Here is a 22,722-nt window from a genome sequence, read left to right as displayed (position 1 = left end):
CGTTAGGTGTTTCTTACTCCACTCCACTGTTTTTGCTAAGTTCTATGGAAAAGGAGGGAAAGCTTCCTCAGAAGGACAAACTGACCATTTGACAAGGCACCAAACTGCTGGATTAAATACTTAATAAAGAGCTAACTCATGTTAGCTCAGTTATTGTAAGAGTTTTTATTTTTAGACAAAGGAAAAATCAAAACAAATCTCATAAAACCTTCTGAAATCCTGAACTATATCTACTACAGAAAGGATCAATGGTTATGCTTTCATGAAACATGTGGAAAACATAATCAAAGAAGCTCGTGCCATCAAAGATATGGAAGCATTTAACATTTCCCAAGGCTGGAAGGAGGGAAGATCAGAGGGGGAAGCATTTCTTTTTTTAATAAATCACTAATAGCAATGTCCTTTTTATTAATAAATTATATATAGAAATTGCTTATGAAATGACTTCTTTAATGATAGATATATAGCACACTGGGTAAGTTAAAAATATTATATTTCAAGAGTCCTCAAAAATAACTGGTGTTGATCGAACTTTTTCTTTGATTCCTTTATTCCTTTGCATTTAGAGCAGCTATCCTCATTTTGCAGCCAGGTAAACTGAGGCTTGAACATGTGTTCAGAACTACGGAGCCATTCAAAGCCAAAGTCTGGTTCCGAAGCCTGTTTCTCTAATTATGGACTTCTCAGTGTTGAAAAAATGATGAGATCTTTGTCAGGATAAAATATTCCTTGTGCCATACCATTTCACACTTTCAAAGGCACTCAGCTTCTTTGGCCTCCAAGAACTAAATACTAATGTCAGCCTCCCATCACTATGAAAAAGAAAACTCCTTCACAGATTTCCAGGCTGCCCATAGAGATGACACTCTCCGTATCCAAAACACATCAACTATAACTGTCAAAAATATGAACTGCAGAAATTAGGATTACAGTTAATTTCAAGCATTCTATTAGTTTACCTTTATATTTAATGTGTATAGGAAAGAATAATAATGGAGAGAACAAGGGAGTGTTTAGTTGAATTTTATTACTTGTTGTATACATTTAGCATTTACTAAGAACTGAAATTTTTATTGGATATTTTCTTCTACATGAAAAGGAATGTAGTTGCAGGGGACATAGGTATTTGAGAAAGAGCAAAAAAGGGAAAAGAATTATTGTTTTCCTTATACTTAAGAAAATAATTATGGAACTTATTTTGCTAAACAAAAACTTGTCATAATCTTTCCATTTCAGCTAGTATCTAGATATTCAATACAGTTGTCTTATTGGTGAGTGGAAATGAAATCTGGGAACATGGTAAAACAATATCCATATATTTAGAACCATATAGTTAGGAAGAAGAGAATGGACATGTGAAAATCCATCATATTTAGCACACTAGAGGAATGCCTTAATAAATATTGTGATAAATATTTGTAAATAGATAATGCAGAGAAAGAAGCAGAATAAAAACCAGTAAAGAGAGGTAGAGATATCTGCAACAGCACAACATCAAAGAAGAAAGCCTGTCAGAAGCTACTGGAGGCAGAGAAGAGCTCATTGTTGCTGAATGCCACCCAACGGTGAAAGTGAGGATGGGGGAATCTTCCAGAGTTTAATCAGATTTCCTGGAACTGAAAGCCAGTAAAAGGAAGACATCTCTGGGGTATAACAGATTTTAAAATACAGCTTTTAAAATTTCTTAGGAAAGTAGCTATTACTTTAAAAAGCAAAACTTCAGACTATCTTAAACAAAAAACAATGTTCAAGAAGTTAAGGTAAAAAAGTTGCTTACAAGTAGTTATGCATATTTGAAAGTCAGCTTCTGGGGAATTTTCCAGAGAATTAGAATTTTCTAATTGTGAAATTAGACTAACTTGGCCCAGACAGGACACCAAACACCTTCCCTGACACATATGTGAGATGATTTTCCAAAGAGAGAAGAATTTCCATCTCATCTCTCCTCCGGGGCAGCAGTGCAAGTCGAGCTATCCAGGAGGAAGACTTTCTCAAATGTACATCGTTCAGTGTACCTTCCCTCACCAGGAAAAGATCCCGTGATGCTCTGGAAGGATCCAGGCAGCTCTCTGAATGGAAGTGCCTCCTACTTGTGAGTTCAGCAGGTGTTTTGTTCTTCAGTGTCCTGACCCAGAACAAAGGATGTGGCTGGGGTTGGAGGTGGGGCCTGTGCAGATGCCTGTGTAGATGTGTGTGTGTTCTCATTTCCGCTTCCTCTTTCAAGCTGGCAACAGCAGTTGAATGAGAACAGAAACAAAGGCACAATTCACACCATGAGATTGTCTTACTGTCCTTGCCCCTGTCCCCAGATTTGGGAAGGGCTGTGCTCAGCCGTGAGAACTGCTTTACCTCAAACTCGGCCCTCTTCCAGCAGACAGGTAAGTTATAGCTCTTGCCTCAGTTTTAATGCTGTTCTTGCCTAGGGCTATACTATGAGATAGAAGGAAACAGGTCAGAGAAAATTCAAGAGAAGAGAAAAGTTGGGAAAGCGCTTCATACCTTTCTGACTTAACCTTACTAACATCATCGCTGTGCCTATCGGAACAAGAAGATCCTATCATTTTTATTTTCTATGTTACCAGAGAAGCCGTCATTATAGGGTCACAAAATATAGTCTTCTTTGATGACATGAATTAATATTTAGGAATTTTTCACTTTTGTTACCTGAGAAGTTCCTCTCTGTATCTTGTGACACTTGCATTTGTAGTCCTTTGAATCTAAATCAAACTTTAGAAAGTTACAAAGGGGAAAGTTTCTGAGTTTCATTCCAGGTCTTATTTTAGCGGCCACAGGTCTGAGAACTGAGCATGCAGGGCCTGACCCAGCCTTGCTATCTGTGAGTGGGACCTTTTTTCTCATAGGCTACAGGAGAGAGTTTTGTGGAGCTAAACTACACCTTGATATGTGATGGTTACTTATGCAGGAAGATACAGCAGGTCAAGTTAAGGAAGGGATTAAAAATAGTCAACATCCATATGGATTGGTTTCCAGACTATCTCACAGAGGGATACGTTGACCTCTCAGTGATCCTAATACTTGAGGTGGTCCTCTAACACTGCTTGTCTCAAGGGTAGGCAGACTGAGCATGTCACCACCTACATGATGCTTGGGGAGGTAGAGGAGTGGAAAGATCATCCCCACTGGGGTTTTCCCGCAACCATATTGTGCCACTGAGCTCACTATTGGGGTAAGGGAAATGATCCTAAAGACAGAGAACAGTGAAGATCGGAGCATTCCCACAGAAGTGGTTTGATAAAAGGAGAGTTTAGAAGGCACATCAGGGAAAGTACTGGTGACTCTGTCCACCACACATATCCATGAATAGAGAGGCAAGGGAACTTTCTAAACAGTTCAGGGCAGTGCCTCATAGAGGTTAGAGGTCGGGGATTTGAAACTTACATGTCAACGTTCAAACTCAGCGGTTATTTAGTTTAAGTGGTTAGACCCACAGCTCTGGTCTCTCCCGGAACCTGAAGCATTACTGGGAACAAAGGAAGCTGGGTCCACAGTGTAACTGTACTGAGAACATTATCAAAGATAACAAGATGAAGATATAGCAGAGGAGACAGAAAGCATCTAAAACATGCTTTCTTCTTCGTAGATATCCCAGGCACTTTGTAGACTATTTCAACCATACTAATCATGCATTCTCGTAACTCTTTTGGCCCTCTGAAAATTAAGATGTAGTCCTGAGATTAAGCATTCCGGTGACCATAGTCAGTCATTTTCAGTTCAAGTTTTGTGGTTCAGATGTTAATAGATAATGGAGAAGAAATTTGGTCTTAGCCCATATCAGTACTAACAAACTTCATTCTGGGCTGCAATAAAAGGAAAACATCAAACATTTATTTCCACTTGCAAAGTGACAGCTGTTCTATTTTCCACCTAAGGGACCAGATCAAAGTGACTAACCCAATACTCATAGCACTCTGTACCTTACACAAACCCAAACCCAGTGCAGAATGGCTGCAACATAGATTCAAGTTGAAGATAAAGTTCAGTCAAATGAGGTGAGGGAGACCAGAAGAGTGTGTGCAGCTACTGAGAAAAAAAAATGAGTGTCCAAGAGAAAAAGTTTCATTGTCAAGAAAATAGATCTAAAGAATTAACAAATAATTCAAAGAGCTAATTCAATGGCCAAGAAATATGCTCATTCTTCCTACCATTTCTAGACAAAACCATCTGTAAATTAGTCCAGATGAATGACCATTTCTTATTCTTTATGCCTCATTGCCTATCCAGATGAAAAATAAAAATAAAACAAATTTGACTTCTTTCACTGAAAGCATAGAATTAGTTTTTTCCAAATGCATGACTTTAATATTTCCTATATCAATTTACATCCTTCCATAAAACTCACCCACATCCTGAATATGGATATAAGGAAGGAAGTAAAGGATAGCAAAAGACATGTTCTTTTAGTATTTATTCACTAAATTTATTTTTAAGAAGAAAGGTATGAAAAAAGAGAGGGAAAACTGTTGTTGTTAAATGGAATTTTTCTTCCTACTATATATCAAGTAACATCTTCCTTTTTCCCTGAAAAAGTCTGAGGAGCTCTCTTTGACCACAAGGTCTCAGAATGCTCAAATGCTCTATGCATTTTTATGCATATTTGTCAGTTAGTATTGATATGGGTAAGTTTTGTTTTTATGATTTCCAAATTGCAGTAACATTGAATAGGAAACCAGGAAGATATTTCTCATATGTGAAGGGATATGTGAATCTATTGCACACTGGAGATAGGTGGAATGGGGCTCAGTTGACTTGAGGTAGAGTTTGTGCTGTCCACAAACAGAGACCTATTAGCTGTTCTGGGATTCCCCGCAGCTCTTTGCAATGCAGGGATGGGTGTTCCAGTGTAAATGTGGAAGGCCTATGGAAAGGCCATCATGGAAACTCTATTTCTTTTTTCTCTCTTCATGTGCTTGTTTTAATCTCTGTCCCAATTCACAGATTCTGCCTGAGGCATAGACATAGCAACATAGGAGAGGAGAGGCCTGTCTGATCTACATCTCTGGGAGGAGGGCCAGAAAATTGAAGATTCAGCCTTAGAACCAAGAGAGTAAGTAGCAAAAGAACATCTGCGTTATATAAAGGAAGAAAGTACATGTGTGGGAATTCAAATTTATGAGTTGAGTCCCACTCACAACCTCTAACACTTTATATGACTCCAGGTAAGTCAGTCTCTCTCTCTCTCTGTCTCTCTCTCTGTCTCTCTCTCTGTCTCTGTCTCTCTGTTTCTCTCTCTCTTTTCTTCTCTCTCTCTCTTTCTTCTTCTTCTTCTTCTTCTTCTTCTTCTTCTTCTTCTTCTTCTTCTTCTTCTTCTTCTTTTTCTTCTTCTTCTTCTTCTTCTTTTTCTTCTTCTTCTCTTCCCCTCTAGTTTTCTCTATTGCAGGGTAAGAAACTAGGATTAGATTATTTCTTTTATCCTGTTGGGTGTTATATAAGGATGAGAAATTTTCCCTGCTTCTTGGTCATCTCTACCTAACAGCAACACTCATCTTTAACCATCTAGATTTTTCGCACTCTGCTATATTCTGCTGCTCACTCTTCCTTCTTCCTTATTCATAAAATGTTCCTATTTTTAGGCTGAAGACAGATTAATAATATCCATTGCTATCATTTATTACATATTATAGTACTTTATTTTAACCTCCAGTGACGTAAAAAGTTTGGCACATCATCTCTTTACGTATCTTTTTTTAAAAATTGTGAATAGAAGGAACACATATTTTACCAAAGACATGCGTGTGTTAGCAGACAGAATTGTGATTCCAAACAAGGCTTACTCTGATTTCAAGTTTCAAAGTATGCGTACCATTTTTGGTTTCTAAATAACACTCTGGACTTTAGAATAAAACAAATATTGACCCCCTTACTGCGATCCTTAAAAATATCTCCATGTTGAAGTTCCTATAGGCAGACCTGGCATTTTCCAGGAACAGATTGGTAGGCCCATGATTGTTGTTGAACTATCAGAATATGGCTACAGTAAATTGCAGTAAATGTTTATTGCTCCGAGCCTTTTCAGTGTTCGTCACCAGCCCAACTATTCCAGACAGTCCCACTAATTCCCCCATTGTAATCCCAAAAACTCACTGCATGCCAGCCAGACCCTTAAAGGCTGACATGGGGTCTGTGGCAACCGTTAGTTCTTATTGTTCAGTACCACCCTAAAACCACTTTAAATGCTCTGAATGCCTCATAATCTGAAAGCGATGTGAAATTCTGGGCAGATATTCTTTCTTCAGGTAGAAGCTAACTTTCTGAACTCAGGTGACAAAAGTATTTGCCAGTATTAAAGTTCTTTACAGAAGAGTTTATGGGCAAGTAATAGGTAACCTGCACCTATCAGTGACTATATATCCCGATTGCTTAGACATACCCAGGTCAACATATAGTAAAATTCCAACTTCAACCCTAAGAAATCAGAGACTGGAAATAAGTGATGTTCCCAGCAGTAATGATATATCCTTATAGGTTTTCTGCAGGAGAAAAAATAATCACTAGAAGAACAGATCACTGCTCTCTCGCGCTCTCTCTCTTTCTCTCTCTCTCTCTCTCTCTCTCTCCTTCCCTTCTTCTCTTCCTCTCCAGTGTTCTCTATTGCAGGGTAAGAACAGATAACTGTTCTAGTGATAATTTTTGTTGGAAGATAATCATTGCACAACAAATCCCTAATCTTAAGCCATTGTAAATGATTTCTCTGGTCTAATCTCTGTCATGACTGCTACAATTTCTGTTTTTACTGTAAATATGCTGTTTTATATCAATATGCTGAGAACAAGGAGAGCTACCTCCACTGAAAAGTACTGTGCTGGGCCTGAAAGAGGATTTAGAGGAGAGTCATAGGAGTGGTATGTAAGGATGAGAGTACCACTCACACTGTCTTGTTGAAAATGGCACAAGTGTGTGTACTAGTTAGTAGAGTTTAGTTACAAAAAGATAACTTGAGATGAATTTTAAAAGGTAAATAGTATTTGTTTGTGTACAGAAAGAAGCAGATAAAACTGTAAACTAAAGCCAAAAAGCAGAAAACACAGAAATTCTGATAATCAATGAGGAATATTGATGGAATCACATTCATTTGGGTTCTATCCTGGCTTCTCTCATTCAGGCTTACCACTTTCTTGGATCTGAGAAAGCTGTGAGTCCAAGAACCTCACAACTCAGAGTGAATTTGAAAGATAATTTGCTAGATAACATAACTCCAGGGATTACTGGACCATTTCCTACTTTTATGAGAAAATTTATAAATATGTTTTCTTTTGAGGATTCTATTGCCATTAATATTTCACTCATCTAGAACTTATGAAAATAAATTCATAAACATTAGCCCTGGAGGAAAATTTATACAACATTGGTTCTTATCAAATCATTCTCTAGATAACAAAACTGACTGATATCCAAGTGGGAAACCCAGTTGGTTTGTCAGAAGTCAACAATTCACACAAAAATGATGGAAAATTACCCATCTGCCTTTATTCCCAGGAAATACATTTTTCACTGTATTGAAGAGATATGCTTTTTTGTTAACTATTTGAAGACAATATCTCCATGTCTTTCTCTCTATCACAAGTGGCCCCAGGATATCCAAAATTGCTATCCTGAAAGCTACATGTGCCCAGCTTTCAATTTTCTCTAACACATTCACTGTTGATGTGTTTACCTGATAACCAGTTGCCACTTCCTCCAATTTCTTATCTCCCAGCAGTACAGCTTCCTCTTGTACCTTGAACCAGGCATTCTGTTTCTCCCTGCTTCCTAATATTGCTATTTTTACAGTAATTCCATGTAACACACCTTGGAGAGTGTGGCAGAGATTGTGGAAAACTAATTTATTCAATTCCCCAGCTTAAGAACAGTGCTTCAAAGTTATGAAAACCTTGCATCTTTTTTCTCAGACTTGAGATCATTGCTACTGTTTCAAGGAAAAAATTATCCCACCTCACCTGAATTGCTTAGAAAAGGATGACTTTTCACAGTAAGCAGTACAGCATTTAGTTTATCTAGTATTTTAGTTGTCATAACTATAATGACCATTCATTTGTGAATTTTTGTTGGAAATTCTTTAAGCAATATGGACTCTGTTTCCGTAAGCGTTTTTTAGGTTTTGTTTTTGGTTTTTTTGTTTGTTTGTTTGTTTTTGTCTTTTTCCTTTTTAACAGTACCGGGGATCGAACTCATGACTGCCTGCTTGCAAGGCAGATGCTTATGCCGCTGGGCTAAATCCCCAGCCCCTGGTGGTGGTGTTGTTGTTGTTGTTGTTGTTGTTTTAACAAACTTCTGTACATAGGACATAGAAACACATGGCAAATAGGAATCACCAGGCAAATACAACTTCTGTTTTCAACAATGGGAATTCACAGGGTAGAAAAAGTCAGAGAGTAACCTTCTGTCCTTTCACCAACTTTAAGTCCAAAACATTTTTTTTTTTTTTTTGTACCAGGGATTGAACTCGCAACCTTGCACTTGCCTGGTAAGTGCTTGAGCCACTGAGCTAAATCCACAGCAAAACATTTTCACATGCTTAGTAAACATGATAAATTTTATGATTACAATTGTGAAGCTGATCTCCCGCATGTGTCTACGATGACTGTACAGTTCTGGGTTCTCATGGGAAATAGTCAGCTACAAAATATGTCTTCAGTTAGACAATGAGTGTTTGTTGAGCAACTACTATGTGTTAAATTCCAACTTAGGCATTAGAAACTTAGTGGTGAATGAGCCAGACAAGCATCTCTATACTGTTGGAGTTTATATTCTAACCAGAAGACTAAATAATAAATTAGATAAATAAGTTTTAAAAAAGAATGCTAGTGGTAAACAATAAAATAGATAAGTAAATAAAATATATAGAATGGTATATGTAGTAACCAGGCAGAAAAAGTGCCACGGAGAAGGCACTCAGTGGCAGCAGTTAAGGAGGCCACAGAAACCAGGCCTGGCTTCACGGAGAAGCTGGTTAAGAGATGGGGCTTTTCGGGTGAAGGACAACAAGGGCCAAAAGAAAGAAGGAGCAAAGGGAAAATATGAAAAGAAAATGGTGACTGAAAGGAGCAAGGAAATTAGCCTCTATAACCCTGAAATATTTTCAGAGATGAAAAGGGGTTGTAAAATAGATTCGTATTGCAATCAGTGTTGAAGTTCTTCATCTTCTCAGTCAGTGACATTCTAGTCTGTGCTAAGAATTATTGGGATTTCACTCTAAAATGTAGTTTATAGTACTGGAATAGTGAACATCAGAGCTGTGGTGTCCTCACCAAAAAACTGAGACAAGAGAAAAAAATTAATTTTCTAGGGTATACCATTAGGGAGTAGAACAATGTATGCCATTTATCCCCATCTCTCTCTCCTTTCTTCTCCTCTCCTTTCTTCCTCCTTTCTTTCCTTCCCTTTGCTTGTCATGCTTCCTTCCTGACCTCATGCCTTCCTTTTAAATTCCCCTAACTACCAAAAGTCTTCTGGAGATTTGGATTCAGTTCATTTCCTTTGGAAATTAAAAAACAGCAGACAAGGCAACCTTTGACATCTTCTTCTCTAGGGCCAAGAGGGGCCAACTTAAATACTTTAAAAACAGGGCTAGAAAAACACACTTTGATTTAGGCTTTTCAGTCTTTCTTCATGAATCCTTTCTGTTAGCAGCTCCAACCTCTCTGCATCATTTAAGAAAAAACCTATCATCCTTGTTACTCCTCTTGATAGCTTCCTTATAACACAAGTTTAATTCAATGTCCCTTAAAAGGCACAGAATGCAGTTACCTGTGGTGAACATAAAGTCTCATTGTGCTAACTGCCGTCTCACCTGGGAGAAAAGAAGTCTTGGACTGGACCTGAAGTGAAAGAATCTGTATCAGGCAGCAGTAGTTATGTGTTATTTGTCCCTGGATATGCTCTGCCTGTGGCAAGCAGAGGCATCTAAAGCAATTTTATTGCCCTAGAAAAACATTTTAAATCCACAATGTTCTTTTCAAAAATAGCTATTTTAGTGCCTTAATTACTGAATGTATCACTAATGATTTTGTTAAGTCTTGGAAAAGCAGAGGTCTCTCGAAACTGAGACTCTTCTAATTTTTTTCTTTTATTTTCCTAACTCTAACAATTAAAGTATTTCTCTGAAGAAGTCATTTATGGCTGCTCAAGGAAATAGAGGCTGTTATGGTTTAAATAAGAAGTGTTTCCCAAAGTCTTAAGTATTAAGGGCTCGATTTCCAATGCACAATGTTCAGAAGTGAGGACTAGAGAGATGATTCTAGATCACAAGGGTGTTAACATCATCAGTGGATTAGGCCATTGATGAGTTCATAGCTGGGCTATTAGGAGGTAGAGCCCAGTCACAGGAAGTAGATCCCCAGGTACGCATCTTCCAAAGGTAAATCTGTGCTCCCCCCCCCCAACTTGCTCTCTGGCTGTCTTCCTGCACTGTCTGTTTCCCAGCTGCTATGAGATGAACTGCTTCCCTCCACCTTCCCTTCCACCGTGTTTCTGCCATAGCACATGCCTAAAAGCAATGGAACCACTGACCACAGACAGAAAACTCTGAAATTGTGAGCCAAAATTAACTTTTCCTCAACAACAACAGCAACAAAAAGTTGACTAACACAAAGGGAAAAATGATGAAAGTCCTGGTCCCACATTTACTTATTCACTGTTGTGGGATATGAGTGTGGTCAAAAGAAGAGGCAGCAGGAGAGAGAACTCATCCCCTCCAGTCTTTCTAAGCTCCATCTGGACAACTGAATGAGTGTTCCCCTCTCTCTTCCTTTTTGAATCTGGGCATAGAGCCATTGTTACGTATTTTTAAAAATATAGAGAGATGTTGATTAGGTGGGGTCAAATAAAATATAAGTATATAGATCAATAACTGCATTGTTAAACAGGATAAGAATCTCAAAATCATGTAGATGTGCAAGTTCACAGATTAGAAAGTGATCATCCTAATGTGCTGTCTGCTCATTGCTTCAAGGCAATCTCCCCTTGTTTCTTACATAGACTCTCTTTTTTTTCCCTGAAAAAAAATCACATGGACTCATAATATATCAAACAGGAAACAAAACAAATTGAGACAAAAAGTGAACTTAGTAAGTTGTAAATTACCAGATATTTTAGTTTTGATGCAAGACTCTGAGAATCAGAATCCTTAAGTGTCAAAGAAAAAAATTTGGAAACAAGGTTTTATTTATTTACTTATCTTTTAGTTTAGCTTATTAGTGCATGTGTAGTACATAGTGATTGCATTCCTTGTAAGAATTTGGTACATTCACATAACATATCTTAATTCCTTTTTTAATCCCCTTTCTCTACCCTTTCTTTCCCCTCCACCACTTCATCTACCATAAGAAGTAAAGATACTTCTGGTCTTAATCCCAACCCTAACTCACAAAACCTTTCTCAGTGTCACTCAAATCCTATGAAATCTGAAGTTTTCAAACTTACCAGTTGAACATATTTATTCTAGCATTTAGATATTTTCATAGCACTTACTTTTAGGGGAAGGGGATAGAAGATGACATCTCCTCCCTCCTGACTAGGTGGAGAAATCAGATAACTTTTAGCAGAAGGGGAAAAATTGAAGCAACCTTGACAGCAGTGGTTTCTGAACAGAAGCCAAAGAAGGATCGCTTCTGCTTCAACTTTCAGGACTGCATTAAGGTGGTGAGAGGCCCTGAAGTGTGAGCCAGGACCATGGAGGCCTCCGTGCTGAGCCCTACATCCTGGGAGAAGCGGAGAGCATGGCTCCGTCAGAGCCGGAACTGGCAAACCCAGGTGTTGGAAGAGGAAGCTGCAGCTGCCCTGCAGGATGTCCCAGACCCTGAGCCTTCCAACCTCGATGATGTTTTCCATGAAGGTAAGAAGCTTCAGACATCACACAGACCTCCCCCAAGGAGAATGGGATAGCAAGCACAGGTCTGCAGAGGATGAGCTGCAGCCCTTTGATTGGACTGAGATCTCAGGAAGTTTCATGTTTTCTGACTTAAATGGAAGTAAAAGAAGAGGCATAAAGCAACACAAACGTGAATTGTGTAAGAAGTAAGTGTAAGATTAGGGAAAAAAAGGACATTTTTGCATCATCCAAAGAAGCTTCTATAATAAACTGAGGCTAAGGGTTTTCTGCATGTGAATGTTTTGGAAGGCTTCTATTTTGTTTACGTAGCAACACTACTCCCAGGTTGCCCCTGGACTCTGGACATTGCACTCTCACTAACAAGCTCTGTGATTTTTGGAAAGTCATTTGCTAAAACAGTGCTTGCCCAACAGAAGCAGTAGGCACTTTCCTACATGCTTCTCAGAGACTTGCATGAGACCACAGACATGGGAATAAGACACGAATTCGGATAGAAATAAACCCATCCTTTCTTATTTGGTAAAACACAAAAGGCACACAGTTGTACTTTTGCTGTACTGTGTTTTGTTTTGCTTTGCTTTTAGAAAAGGTGACATCCTTGTACCCAAAACTTGACAAAGCAGTGGGCCTGACATCTTGGACATTTTTTAGATTCCCAAGGAGAAGGGAAACAGAAGATAGATCCACTTTCTTTATATATTGTTTTACTCACATCTTACAGAAAAGATTTGGAGAGAGATCATAATGTGACTTACACAAGGATAAAGTTGTGGAATGGGGTAAGGGGAGAGTGGCAGGGCAGAGGTCTGGTTTCCTTCCATTCTCATAAAGATCTGGTATCTGATTTCTCTAGGGAATCCAATCAACAAGATTGAAAACTGGCTGCAGGACTGTGGGTGAGTTTGAGCAAACCATGGGGCTAGAAAGGGTTGATGGTTGGATGAAAACAGGTAGAACCTTTGGGAATTCAGAGGTAGGAAAATGGATTTGAACTAGACCTAAGGAAACAAGGTTGAAATGGTAACTGGAAAGGGAATTGAGGAGACTGGGGTCAGCTGGTGACCCAGGCTGTGACTATCCCACTCTGGGCAGGGACTAGGTTCAGCCACAGATCTGAGAATACAGAGTGGAGTGGGTAGGCTGTTTCAAAACCCTACTGTATAGCCTTCCCCTTCCAACTGATGTCTTACATTGTATGACAAAAGAGAGGTGAAGAGGCTCCAAGATTTGAGCATATTCTTCTGTTACTACCTGTGTGGTCACACATAAGCAAATAACTGAAATTATTTCCATGGAAGACTCCGTACCTATAAAATAAGAAACTAGAATAATAGTGTCAAAGTTTTTTGTGAGGTTTAAATGTGATGATACATGTTTGTTTCTTGCTCAATAGTGGTGCGTGAGTAGTACCATTTAAAAGGAGCTTTTTAAACTTCTGATAATTTTACAAAGTAAATCCTTCTATCCAGTGAATTAACTGTCTTTCTATCTACATCTCTTTCTTTACTAGAAAAAATATATCCAGAAATGAAACACAACAGCTTTTTGGTTAGTGGCTACTACTAGGAAGGAAATGGGTAGAAAGAGTGGTAGTCACCTGTAGATATATCTTTATCTTATTTATTTTTATTGTTTCTTATTCTTTTACTTATATTTTATTTCTTTCTGAAGCAAATATGACAAAATGTTTACATGTATAAAAATAGGATGGCAGGTACAAAGGTACTGTCACTATTCCTTACTCTGTGTTTTGAAAATCTTTAATATTTAAACTTCAAAAAGTTGATAAGAAAATGTATTAACATACTTACATTCATCTCTGGGAAGGCAACTGTTAGATTTAGAAAATTTTTCTTGTGTTCTAATTCTTTCTAATAATTATGCAGTATATACACATCTGCAGTCAATGACAAACTATATTTGCAGTGGTTGTTCCCTAAGGTTACATCAGCTAGTGACATTGCAGCTCTGTTAGTTTGTGTAAGTGCACTCTGAGTAAGCAGTGATATCATCCAATGACATATTTCTCAGAATGTATCTCAGACAGTAGGCAGCATATGCTGGACTTTTTAATTATGTGAGTAAATCAAAAATTTGAAGGATTCTGATAATGATTGGTGATAATGAGAGAACACTTGACTTCTGATAAAAGATAATGAAGAGGATAAAGGAAAAGCACAGCATAATTATGATATTCTGAGTTACCACAGTCTTTGATTCTTGGTCTGTCAGAACCGTAGAGGGAAAAGGATGGATAAGAAATTCCACAGTCACTGCTTATCTGGTCACAATATCACCAGTGCCTTGGGAGGCATTTTTCAGTTTCGGTTTCAAGACCATCAAGTTTCCATTTTCTTTCCAAAGCCAAATACCCGGTATAACAAGAGAGTTTTCATTCCTAACAAGCTGTCCAAGAAAGTCCCCTACCCTTCTCAGTAACTGAGTGTTAATGTCTCTTGGTGCCAATGAATCCAGTGGCAATCCATTCTTTACATCTTTACAAACTGTTCCTCTCCTTTTTTCTTTCTTTTCTTAAGCTTTCTGGGATATGAACATATTGCTAAGAAATCATCATAAAGTTCAGAGCCCAAATATTGCCTAAGTGGCCTTCAACTTAAATTGTGCAGACAGGCATATATAGAAATTGTTGGAAGCCACATGCCTTTTCTTGCAACACAATTCCTCTATCCAACTAAATTGGATATACAAGAGGAGCAATACTTTACCTCTTTTATTTCAGACTTGCAATTGCACTAAAGAATCTTTCAATGGCAGGACAAAAAAGGAGGAAGCTGTAAATATAGTCCCTGGGCATTGATCTTATACCCTGCATAACAACCCTTAAGGTTCATAGGGCTTGGGTGGCAGCCATGAAGTTTCAAACCTTCGTGCTCAGTGAGATGACATCAACAGATCCAGCCTATGTCATACTGCTAGGATAAAGCCTACATAAGAACAGGAAACTGCCCTCAAAAAGGGAATTAGAAACTTCTTGCCAGAGTACAATCTGAGAAGAGAACTAACTGTAAGATGAGCACTTAACAAAAGCATGTCTGATGAATAGCAATGAGATCTTCTTTATTGCATGCATATCAATAGCATTTTTATTTTTAACATAAATTATATTGCAGTATATTACACTTACTAAAAAAGCAAATCAAAACCTTGATGTATGTTTTTCAAAGAAATGTGAAGGAGAGCATTATTAGCACTGCAAAAGTTCCTTTCTGTCCTCTTTCATTCGCTACCCTGCCCCCCAGAGTAACCACTAATTTGACTTATAACATCACAAATAATTTTATGGGTCATTATTTGAAACTTACATAAAACAGAATCATAAAATATTACTGTTTTATCTTTCATTTGTTTAGTATCATATTTGTAATGTTCATCTATGTATTTGCATGCAGCACTAGGTCATTCAATTATATTGCAATGTAGTATTAAATTGTGTAACTATCATCCAATTTTTCCATTTTACAATAAACAGAGATTCTTGGAATTCTTTTCTGGGTTATTATGACTAGAATTTCTTTTGATGAATAAATACAGGCATTTCCATTGAGTACAACTTAGAAGTGAAGTAGTAGTCTGCTTTAATTGTAGTTTCTGGTAATAGTTGGCCTTAACATTTGCATCCCGCATATGAAGATCCAATTACGAAGCTGTTCAAACACTGACGTGACACCATAGACAGAAAAGTCACAGTTTATCTTATGTGATGAGCCACAGTCAAAATACAGACACACTGAAAATATTCTGTGAAACTATCTTTAAGTTATTCATTTGGAGGGTACTGTATACGATATGCAAGTGAATTTTATGTTGACTTGTGTCTCTTCCCCAAGATAACTCATTATGTGTATGCAAATATTTGTAAATCCAAAAGAAATCTAATACATGAAGTACATCTGATCTCAAGCTTTTTGGATAATGGATGCTCAACTTGTCCCAAGTAGTAACACAAATGTTAAGTACAACAGTAAATACAGTGTTGTAGTACTAGATGATCATATTAATTATCATAGTAGTAGATATTAGATACCATAGTAATTCTTATATATTTTAAACATGTTTTAATATTTAAAACATGTTTTTATTATATTATAATATTATATTATAACATATATTTGTATAATTATATATTAAGAAAAGAAGTATATTTTCTCCTTTAATTATATTATTAATAATTCATTCTTAATTAGCTTGAATATTTCACATTTTATAATGTACCCTGATGTACAGTTTTTTTCTAAAGACATTAAAAATTCAAATTTTGCAAATACTGGAATTTTTTTAAATATTGAAGGTACTAACAAAAGTTGTCTATTATTTATTTTGTAAGATTTAAGCAATACTTGATTGATAGATCTTCGTTAATAAGCCCATTCCCATTGTTAGATATCCTATGAAGTGATACACCAAGAACTTGAAAGTTATTGGAACTGCTAAAGGCAGATGAGTGGAAGAAGCAGCACTTAGGATCATCTACAAAGGGTGCACTCAGGCTCTGACTCACTCCACCAACTCTTCTCTGCTCTGCTCCAGCTTCTGACGGAGATTATGTTCTAAGCATCATGCACAGATTCCAATTAAAAACTTATAGAAAAGAAAATTCTACAAAACATAATATTAGTGCTTAAAGTAGACTTACATAATGATACAATCTAGATTAAGTCTTCTTATATGGTATTTTAGAGCTTAGCATCAACAATGACCAGGACTGAAGTCCAAGTGTACTGGTCCCAGCTCAAAGCATTTTTTCATGTTCTTTTATTCACTTGATTTGGACAGAAAGAATTTCTACTTTGTATTTAAAACAGAGTTGTTTCTCACTACCATTTATGCAGATTTCCATTTGTTGTTCTAGTAGAGATGGTAAATGTTTGATAGGCTCATATCTTAAAATATCTGTAACCAGGATACAGTTTCTGTTGCTTCCTAGAACATGTGATATTCAGCAACAACATGATTCTAAGAAAAAGAAGAGTGTAGATAAGTTAATCTCTTAAAAATCTTTTATGTTTATGATTATATTTATGATTTGGAAATTATGACACAAAAGCCCCTTTTCCCATAAGTGAATTTTGCTTCTGTAATGTTCCCTAAAGAGTGACAAATCATTGGAAAATCAACTTTAAATAATGAAGCAAGGGAATGGCAATACCATCAAAAATAAAGCACATTTCAAACCAAGCTACCTCAGAACTACATCAATGAATTTGTCCATCAAGAAACCACTTTGCCTTAGTTTTCTCCAATGTGGAAGCCAATTAGATATTGTTCACTCCCAATGAAAAATAAGTGAACATGTGAGGAATATGTGAGAACAATCTATTGGAAAATGTAGCAATGTCAACTTGTAATATTATTTTTGGATTTCAGAGACTCTGAAGAGGGGTTTTCTGAGGAATCTGGGCAATCCATCTACAATGGTAAATATGGGTGTTGCTCTCCTGTCCAAGTTAGAAGGCAAAGTAGCTGTGTGCATTTGTGTGATTATGTGTGTACATAGGCATGTACACATAAGAAAGCCTGATTTTCTTTAACGTGAATATAAGGGCCTTTTAATTGTCATAAGGCAGTCCATAAGACCCAAAATAAAATGCTGGCTCTAATGCACAAGTTCATTAATACTAAAAAACTATCTACTGTTCAAACAAGCACACAATAGTTTTTGAGTAACTAGCATTAATTTCCTACTATCTTTTTTGAAATTCCATATCATTTCTGTCCTGTTTTACTTTGCTTTTTAAAATAAAATAAAATTAATTAATTTAAAAAACTACTTCTGGTGGTTGCTCAACTAACAGCCACACTTTGGGAAAAGTTCTGCCTAAAATGTGTGCATTTCTAAAGTATTGATGTACAGCTTCTGTGTTTACTGTTTGACTGGAGGTTGTATATATGATTATATGATATAAGACACAGGTTAGATATAGATGACTGTATACATTACTCTCAGTCAAACATGAATGGAATGTGATTCATGCTGTAGTATATGTAGAGTGGAGAATAGTATGGCAAGTATGTGAATGCCTTGTATGATCACGCCAGTCTAAGAACATATGTAGATGTTGAAATATGCAGCTGTTTATTTGTGTGTACATGTGTGCATATTTAGGACTGATTTTTGATGACCTTCTCCTGATTATTTGACAGGATTTTCTAGCCATGGAACCAGTTTTGAAGATGACCTGATGCTTGGAGCTGAGGGTGAGTGGCACAGCTCTGGGGTTGATGTCAAAGAGACTACACAATGGATGAAATTTAAGAATAGTATGGAGGGAACAACTTTAGGAAAAAAATGGCTTCTCTCTGGGGTATATCTGTAGGGGCAGATCACCTTGTTATGATCTCATGCAAAAATAGTATCACACACCTAGAAACATGTTCTACCAGCTAATCATGATGACTCCTGTTGGCCCATTACTGGAATAATCTTTTGGTCCTTGGGGAAAAAATATGTATATATATATATATATATATATATATATATATATATATATATTTAGAATATCATTTGATACCCAGATGTCAGTGAGACCATCTCTATAGAAAACCCACTGAAGCCTTAGTCTTGATTTTAAGAAAGAGACTGCACTGCACAAGGACAGGGGCTTGAATAAAGGATGAAGGCACTGCTACCACTCTGTAACTCTAGGGCTTGTAGAGACTCATGTGGTGGGGCAGAAACAGGAGTCGAGCTGAATGGCTCTCCTACTCCCCAACTGAGGGGCTCTCACCAGCACATTAAATATTAGTCTAGAGTTCAGAGGCTTCAGGTTAAGTGTTCTCTACCTTATTTATCTCTCTACCCAAGCTGTAGGAAGATAATCTTAGACTTCCTGATTGAAAGACAAATTCTTGGGTTTCAGCTGACCTCTCATAGTGGCATAGGGAAACAGAAGGGTTGTGCTAAACTCAAGTGGACCTGCATTTTTCCTTCTAACATGCTCTTTGCCTTTCTGTTCCTTGTACAGCCACACTGCTGGCCGCTAATGACAAACTCTTCTCTAGGTAAGTTTCAGCCAAGCTACATGGTTATCTTCAGACGACAATGAACTTGCATAAGTACCAGAGATTAAAAACAAAGATCTAAAGCCCAGTGTCATGGGGCACTGTAATTCTGGCACTGCCTGTAATACTAGCATTCTGGAAAGTTAAGGCAGAAAGACTACAGGTTCAAGATTAGACTAGGCAGTTTAGGGACTTAGCAAGACCCTCAAAATAAAAAAAGGCTAAGGATGTAGCTCAGAGCACAGGCCCTGGGTTCAGACTCTAGTATCACACACACACACACACACACACACACACACACACACACACACACACACACAAATCACACTAGTGAGATTTTCTAACCAGTAATGAAGACATAGACAGTTTGCTCAACAGGTGGTTGGTTCTTCAGAAGGAGGCCAACTGGCAGCAAGATTTTATGACATCAGCTTCTACCTCTACAGGAGTCTCCTCCAGACATCTAAGCCTCACCAGCTACTTGATCTTGGCTGTAGTTTGGCTTCCAGCTGCATGACTGGTGGAACCAACAAGACTAGTTCAAGGTAGGTACTAAATTTCATATGACTGGGAGAGTAGAGAAGATGACAGCAAAGGAGAATGGAACTGAGTACTATTGCCTATTTTTTCTAAGGTACCTTACTGGAGCTTGCATGTACTTTCTATGCACACTAGAAGTACAAGACAATATTTGCTTCAAGAATAGGCGGGGATACAGATGAATCCTCCCCAAACTAAATACTATGTACAGAATGCAGATATCTCTTCCCACTAAACCATATGTACCAGGAAGTGTAATAATGAGACCAACACAGTCCTAGATTCATAGTTGGTACTCAATAAACAATATATTGATTAATAAACTAATTTTTACTTAATAAAGCAATAAAATTGAATTGATGTAGCCAGACACAAACTATATGGACTTTTAAAAGCTGAATCAGACAAAAGTCTTGCCACTAGGAGCTCAGCAATTTCATAGGATGGGCAAGACTTACACAAAAAACAATCTAAAATAAGGTAGAAAATAATGAAAATTATTAGTGTGTTGTGATGAAAAGTATTGAAAATTTGAAGTACTAATTCTGAGACAAATTTTATCTTGTGCTTATATCAGTGGTTTTTCTTCACTGAGTTGTGTTCCTAGCTGCACCCAGTTCAATGAATGAGAAAATCTAGACTGGATTCAAACATTTGCATTTTTAATAGCCCTACAAGATGTCATAATATGCACCCTTGGTTGTGAACTACTGATCCAGTCTTATGCCCTCAATTCACACATAGGGAAATTTAAGACTCTTGAGATAAAATAAGTATTTAGCTGACAAGTCATGAATTTTAACTGTCTAGCTATTAATTAAACAAGGTATCTGTATTTGAATCAAAAAATGTAGCACCTTTACTGAAGACAGTGACAATGATTATCCAAAGCCTCAAATTATCTATACTTCCCTTAACCCCATTGTTAAACTAGACCACTGGTGTCATTCAGCTTGATGGTACATAAATTTGGGTATAATTACAGGTTGATGCAATAGAAAAACAAATGGACTCTTTGACTTTCTGTGACACGGCATTTTGAGTAAAAATAGTGCTTCAGAGAGGGATGGCTCTCAAAAGTAGCTTTTCAATGTACTTATTGGTTCATTTTTAACCTTATAATGTAAATAAATAAGTCCATGTTTCTTACCCACCCATCACCTCAGTGTCTTAAACAACTACAGAATAGGGTAAACTGAGGGGCAAGTTGCAAAGCATCCAGCCAAAGCTAGATATATCACAGTATGTACAAGTGGTAATAATGCAACCCCAATATTTCTCTGCATTATGCTAGTTTTCAATTTTAAATGTTTTCATATTAACTTAAATTTATTTCCATCTATAATAGATTGTTTAATAATTTATGATAATTTTTTTTAGTTTTTATAACCAAAACCAAATTGTAATTTTTGTGTTTCAGACAGACAATTTAAGTGAAAACTTTTCCCACAGTCACACTGGAAGGTAGAAAACTGGCCAGAAAAAAATTTCAGTATCTTGATACTTTTATTAGATATTCCAGATTACCAAATGTCTCAAAATTGTCATCCTAACTTTTCTAACTCCCCTTTTCAGCATTTCAGAGATTCTGGACCAGGTACAAGAGGATGCAGAAGATGTTCTCTTCAGTCTAGGCTTTGGCCAAGAGGACCACAAAGACACTACTCGGATCCCCGCAAGATTTTTCACCAACCCCTCTCAGGCCAAGGGCATTGATTTCCAGCTCTTCTTAAAGGCACAGGTGCAGAGGATTGAGATGGAGGATCCCTGCCTCATGCTGGCCAGTGAGTATCACCACAGATCCACGCCCCTCCTCTACCTCATTCTCCAATTATTCACACCAAGGTGTGCTGGCTCCCAGTCCTATTTTCCAAGTGGCTCCAAATCCTACTTCTTCTCTTGGTTAGCTTCAGCGGATCCTTTGTGACTTCTATTTCCTCTTATGTTGTTTAGTAAAGATGGAAAAGTTTAGAATCTTCTTTCTCTTTAGGAAATAGTCTTCAAGAGACCTCAATTGCTTCCTTTTGGCCTTCTCTTCTTGACCTGAATCAAATCATGATAATGTCTTTAAATCTTCACCTATTTTCTATTTCCTACTTGGGGCATCTACTAGGGATGGGAAATTGAGAAGCCAAGAAAGAGAATCCTTAGTGTCAGATACCTAAGTGTAAGAAATAGCATTGGGAGAACTGGAAGCTTCCTTCTGAAATTTTGATCTTTGGAAAGGCTTTTGAAGTGAGATATATAAGAGATAATTTGTTGATGAGCTCCCAAAGCACTGTCTTCAAACTTTGTCTCCAGGCAGGTTTAAGCAGGTGCAAACACTGGCTGCTACTGCGGATGCCTTCTTCTGTCTCTACTCCTACGTGTCCAAGACACCGGTTCAAAAGTTCACACCATCCCACATGTTCTGGAATTGCAACCCAACCGATGTGCCTTCCATCAGAATTCTGGCTCCAGAGCCTGAACCACACTCACCTAGGGACCGCCTCCGGAAAGCTATCTCCAAAATGTGTCTGTACACGGGTTCCCGAGACCGGCTGTCACCATCTCACAACATCCCCAAAAAGAACAGTTTGGACCAAGTGGTTTGGGAAGTGATGGACAAAGTAAGAGGTGAGAAGTTAGTTCTACATCAAGAGTCTGAGCTTGGGCAAGGCCCACAGGAAGGTACTGTGGCCCCCTTAGGAAACATAAAGCTGCCCACTTCTTCCTCTCCATGTGCCCTTTGCTCCCAAACATGGCCAAGAATGTCCCCAGTGCTGGCACCATCACGAACTCTGGATTCCAACCTAGAGGAACCCTATTACACACATTCTCTAACAAATGCATTTTCTCAGTGGAGCACAAATCCTGCACAGGTAAATAGAGAGCTGTGCGATCTCCAGGCCACTAATATGGAAGCCCATTCAGCCAAGAATGAAACTTTCTGGATAAGAAAGACCAAAGCAAGAAAGAGTTTATTTCAACAAATTCCTCTGGACAAGAAGGTTAAGTCACTGGACCTGTCCATCATCCAGCAAAAATGGAAGAAGTGTGGAGGAGATCGAACAGAACTGCACCGATCCCTAACAGAGCAGCCTCAGGGCACTTTTGATTCAGAAAAGGTGAATGAATTGGAGGTGAGGGAGACGCTGGAAGAGAAAATCTCTGAATGCTTGTGCAGAAGATGAAGGAGGAGAGCCTTTGAGCAAAGGGGATCCAGTTATCTTGTCCTTAACAGACACGCCACTTCATGAATTAAACTCAGGTACTTGTGCGGATGGATTAATAAAGAAAGAAAAAGATAAAATGGCCTTATTTCATATAAGAGT

General features: G+C 37.7%; 2 protein-coding genes across 6 annotated transcripts in view; one reads left to right on the top strand and one right to left on the bottom strand.

The window, feature by feature from the left end:
- Positions 1-22,722, bottom strand: part of Neurod4 (neuronal differentiation 4) — a 279,827-nt gene that overhangs the window by 34,749 nt on the left and 222,356 nt on the right. The gene's annotated exons all lie outside the window — the stretch shown is intronic.
- Tespa1 (thymocyte expressed, positive selection associated 1) lies at positions 2,223-22,718 on the top strand. 2 transcript variants are annotated; one of them, XM_003476014.4, is made up of 10 exons: positions 2,223-2,378; positions 4,957-5,065; positions 11,644-11,851; positions 12,702-12,744; positions 17,234-17,283; positions 18,011-18,064; positions 18,832-18,868; positions 19,315-19,413; positions 20,984-21,192; positions 21,710-22,718. In XM_003476014.4, the coding sequence occupies exons 3-10, from the start codon at positions 11,689-11,691 to the stop codon at positions 22,579-22,581; spliced, it is 1,527 nt and encodes a 508-aa protein (XP_003476062.1). In that variant the 5' UTR covers positions 2,223-2,378; positions 4,957-5,065; positions 11,644-11,688; the 3' UTR covers positions 22,582-22,718. The 2 variants fall into 2 exon arrangements, with proteins under 2 accessions (XP_003476062.1, XP_063110959.1); XM_063254889.1 differs by having other exon boundaries at positions 4,957-5,177.

Source organism: Cavia porcellus, unplaced genomic scaffold (assembly GCF_034190915.1).
Source record: "Cavia porcellus strain 051 isolate PalLab524CR breed Dunkin Hartley unplaced genomic scaffold, mCavPor4.1 scaffold_8, whole genome shotgun sequence".
Taxonomy (NCBI): Eukaryota; Metazoa; Chordata; class Mammalia; order Rodentia; family Caviidae; genus Cavia; species Cavia porcellus.
This window is presented reverse-complemented; position numbering and strand designations above follow the sequence as displayed.

Bases quoted from the DNA above. Each gene is read 5' to 3' on its own strand.
- Tespa1 (XM_003476014.4), top strand. From the start codon at position 11,689: ATGGAGGCCTCCGTGCTGAGCCCTACATCCTGGGAGAAGCGGAGAGCA. The intron at 12,745-17,233 runs GTGAGTTTGAGC...TTTGGATTTCAG, and splicing joins AACTGGCTGCAGGACTGTGG to AGACTCTGAAGAGGGGTTTT. The intron at 18,065-18,831 runs GTGAGTGGCACA...TTCCTTGTACAG, and splicing joins CCTGATGCTTGGAGCTGAGG to CCACACTGCTGGCCGCTAAT.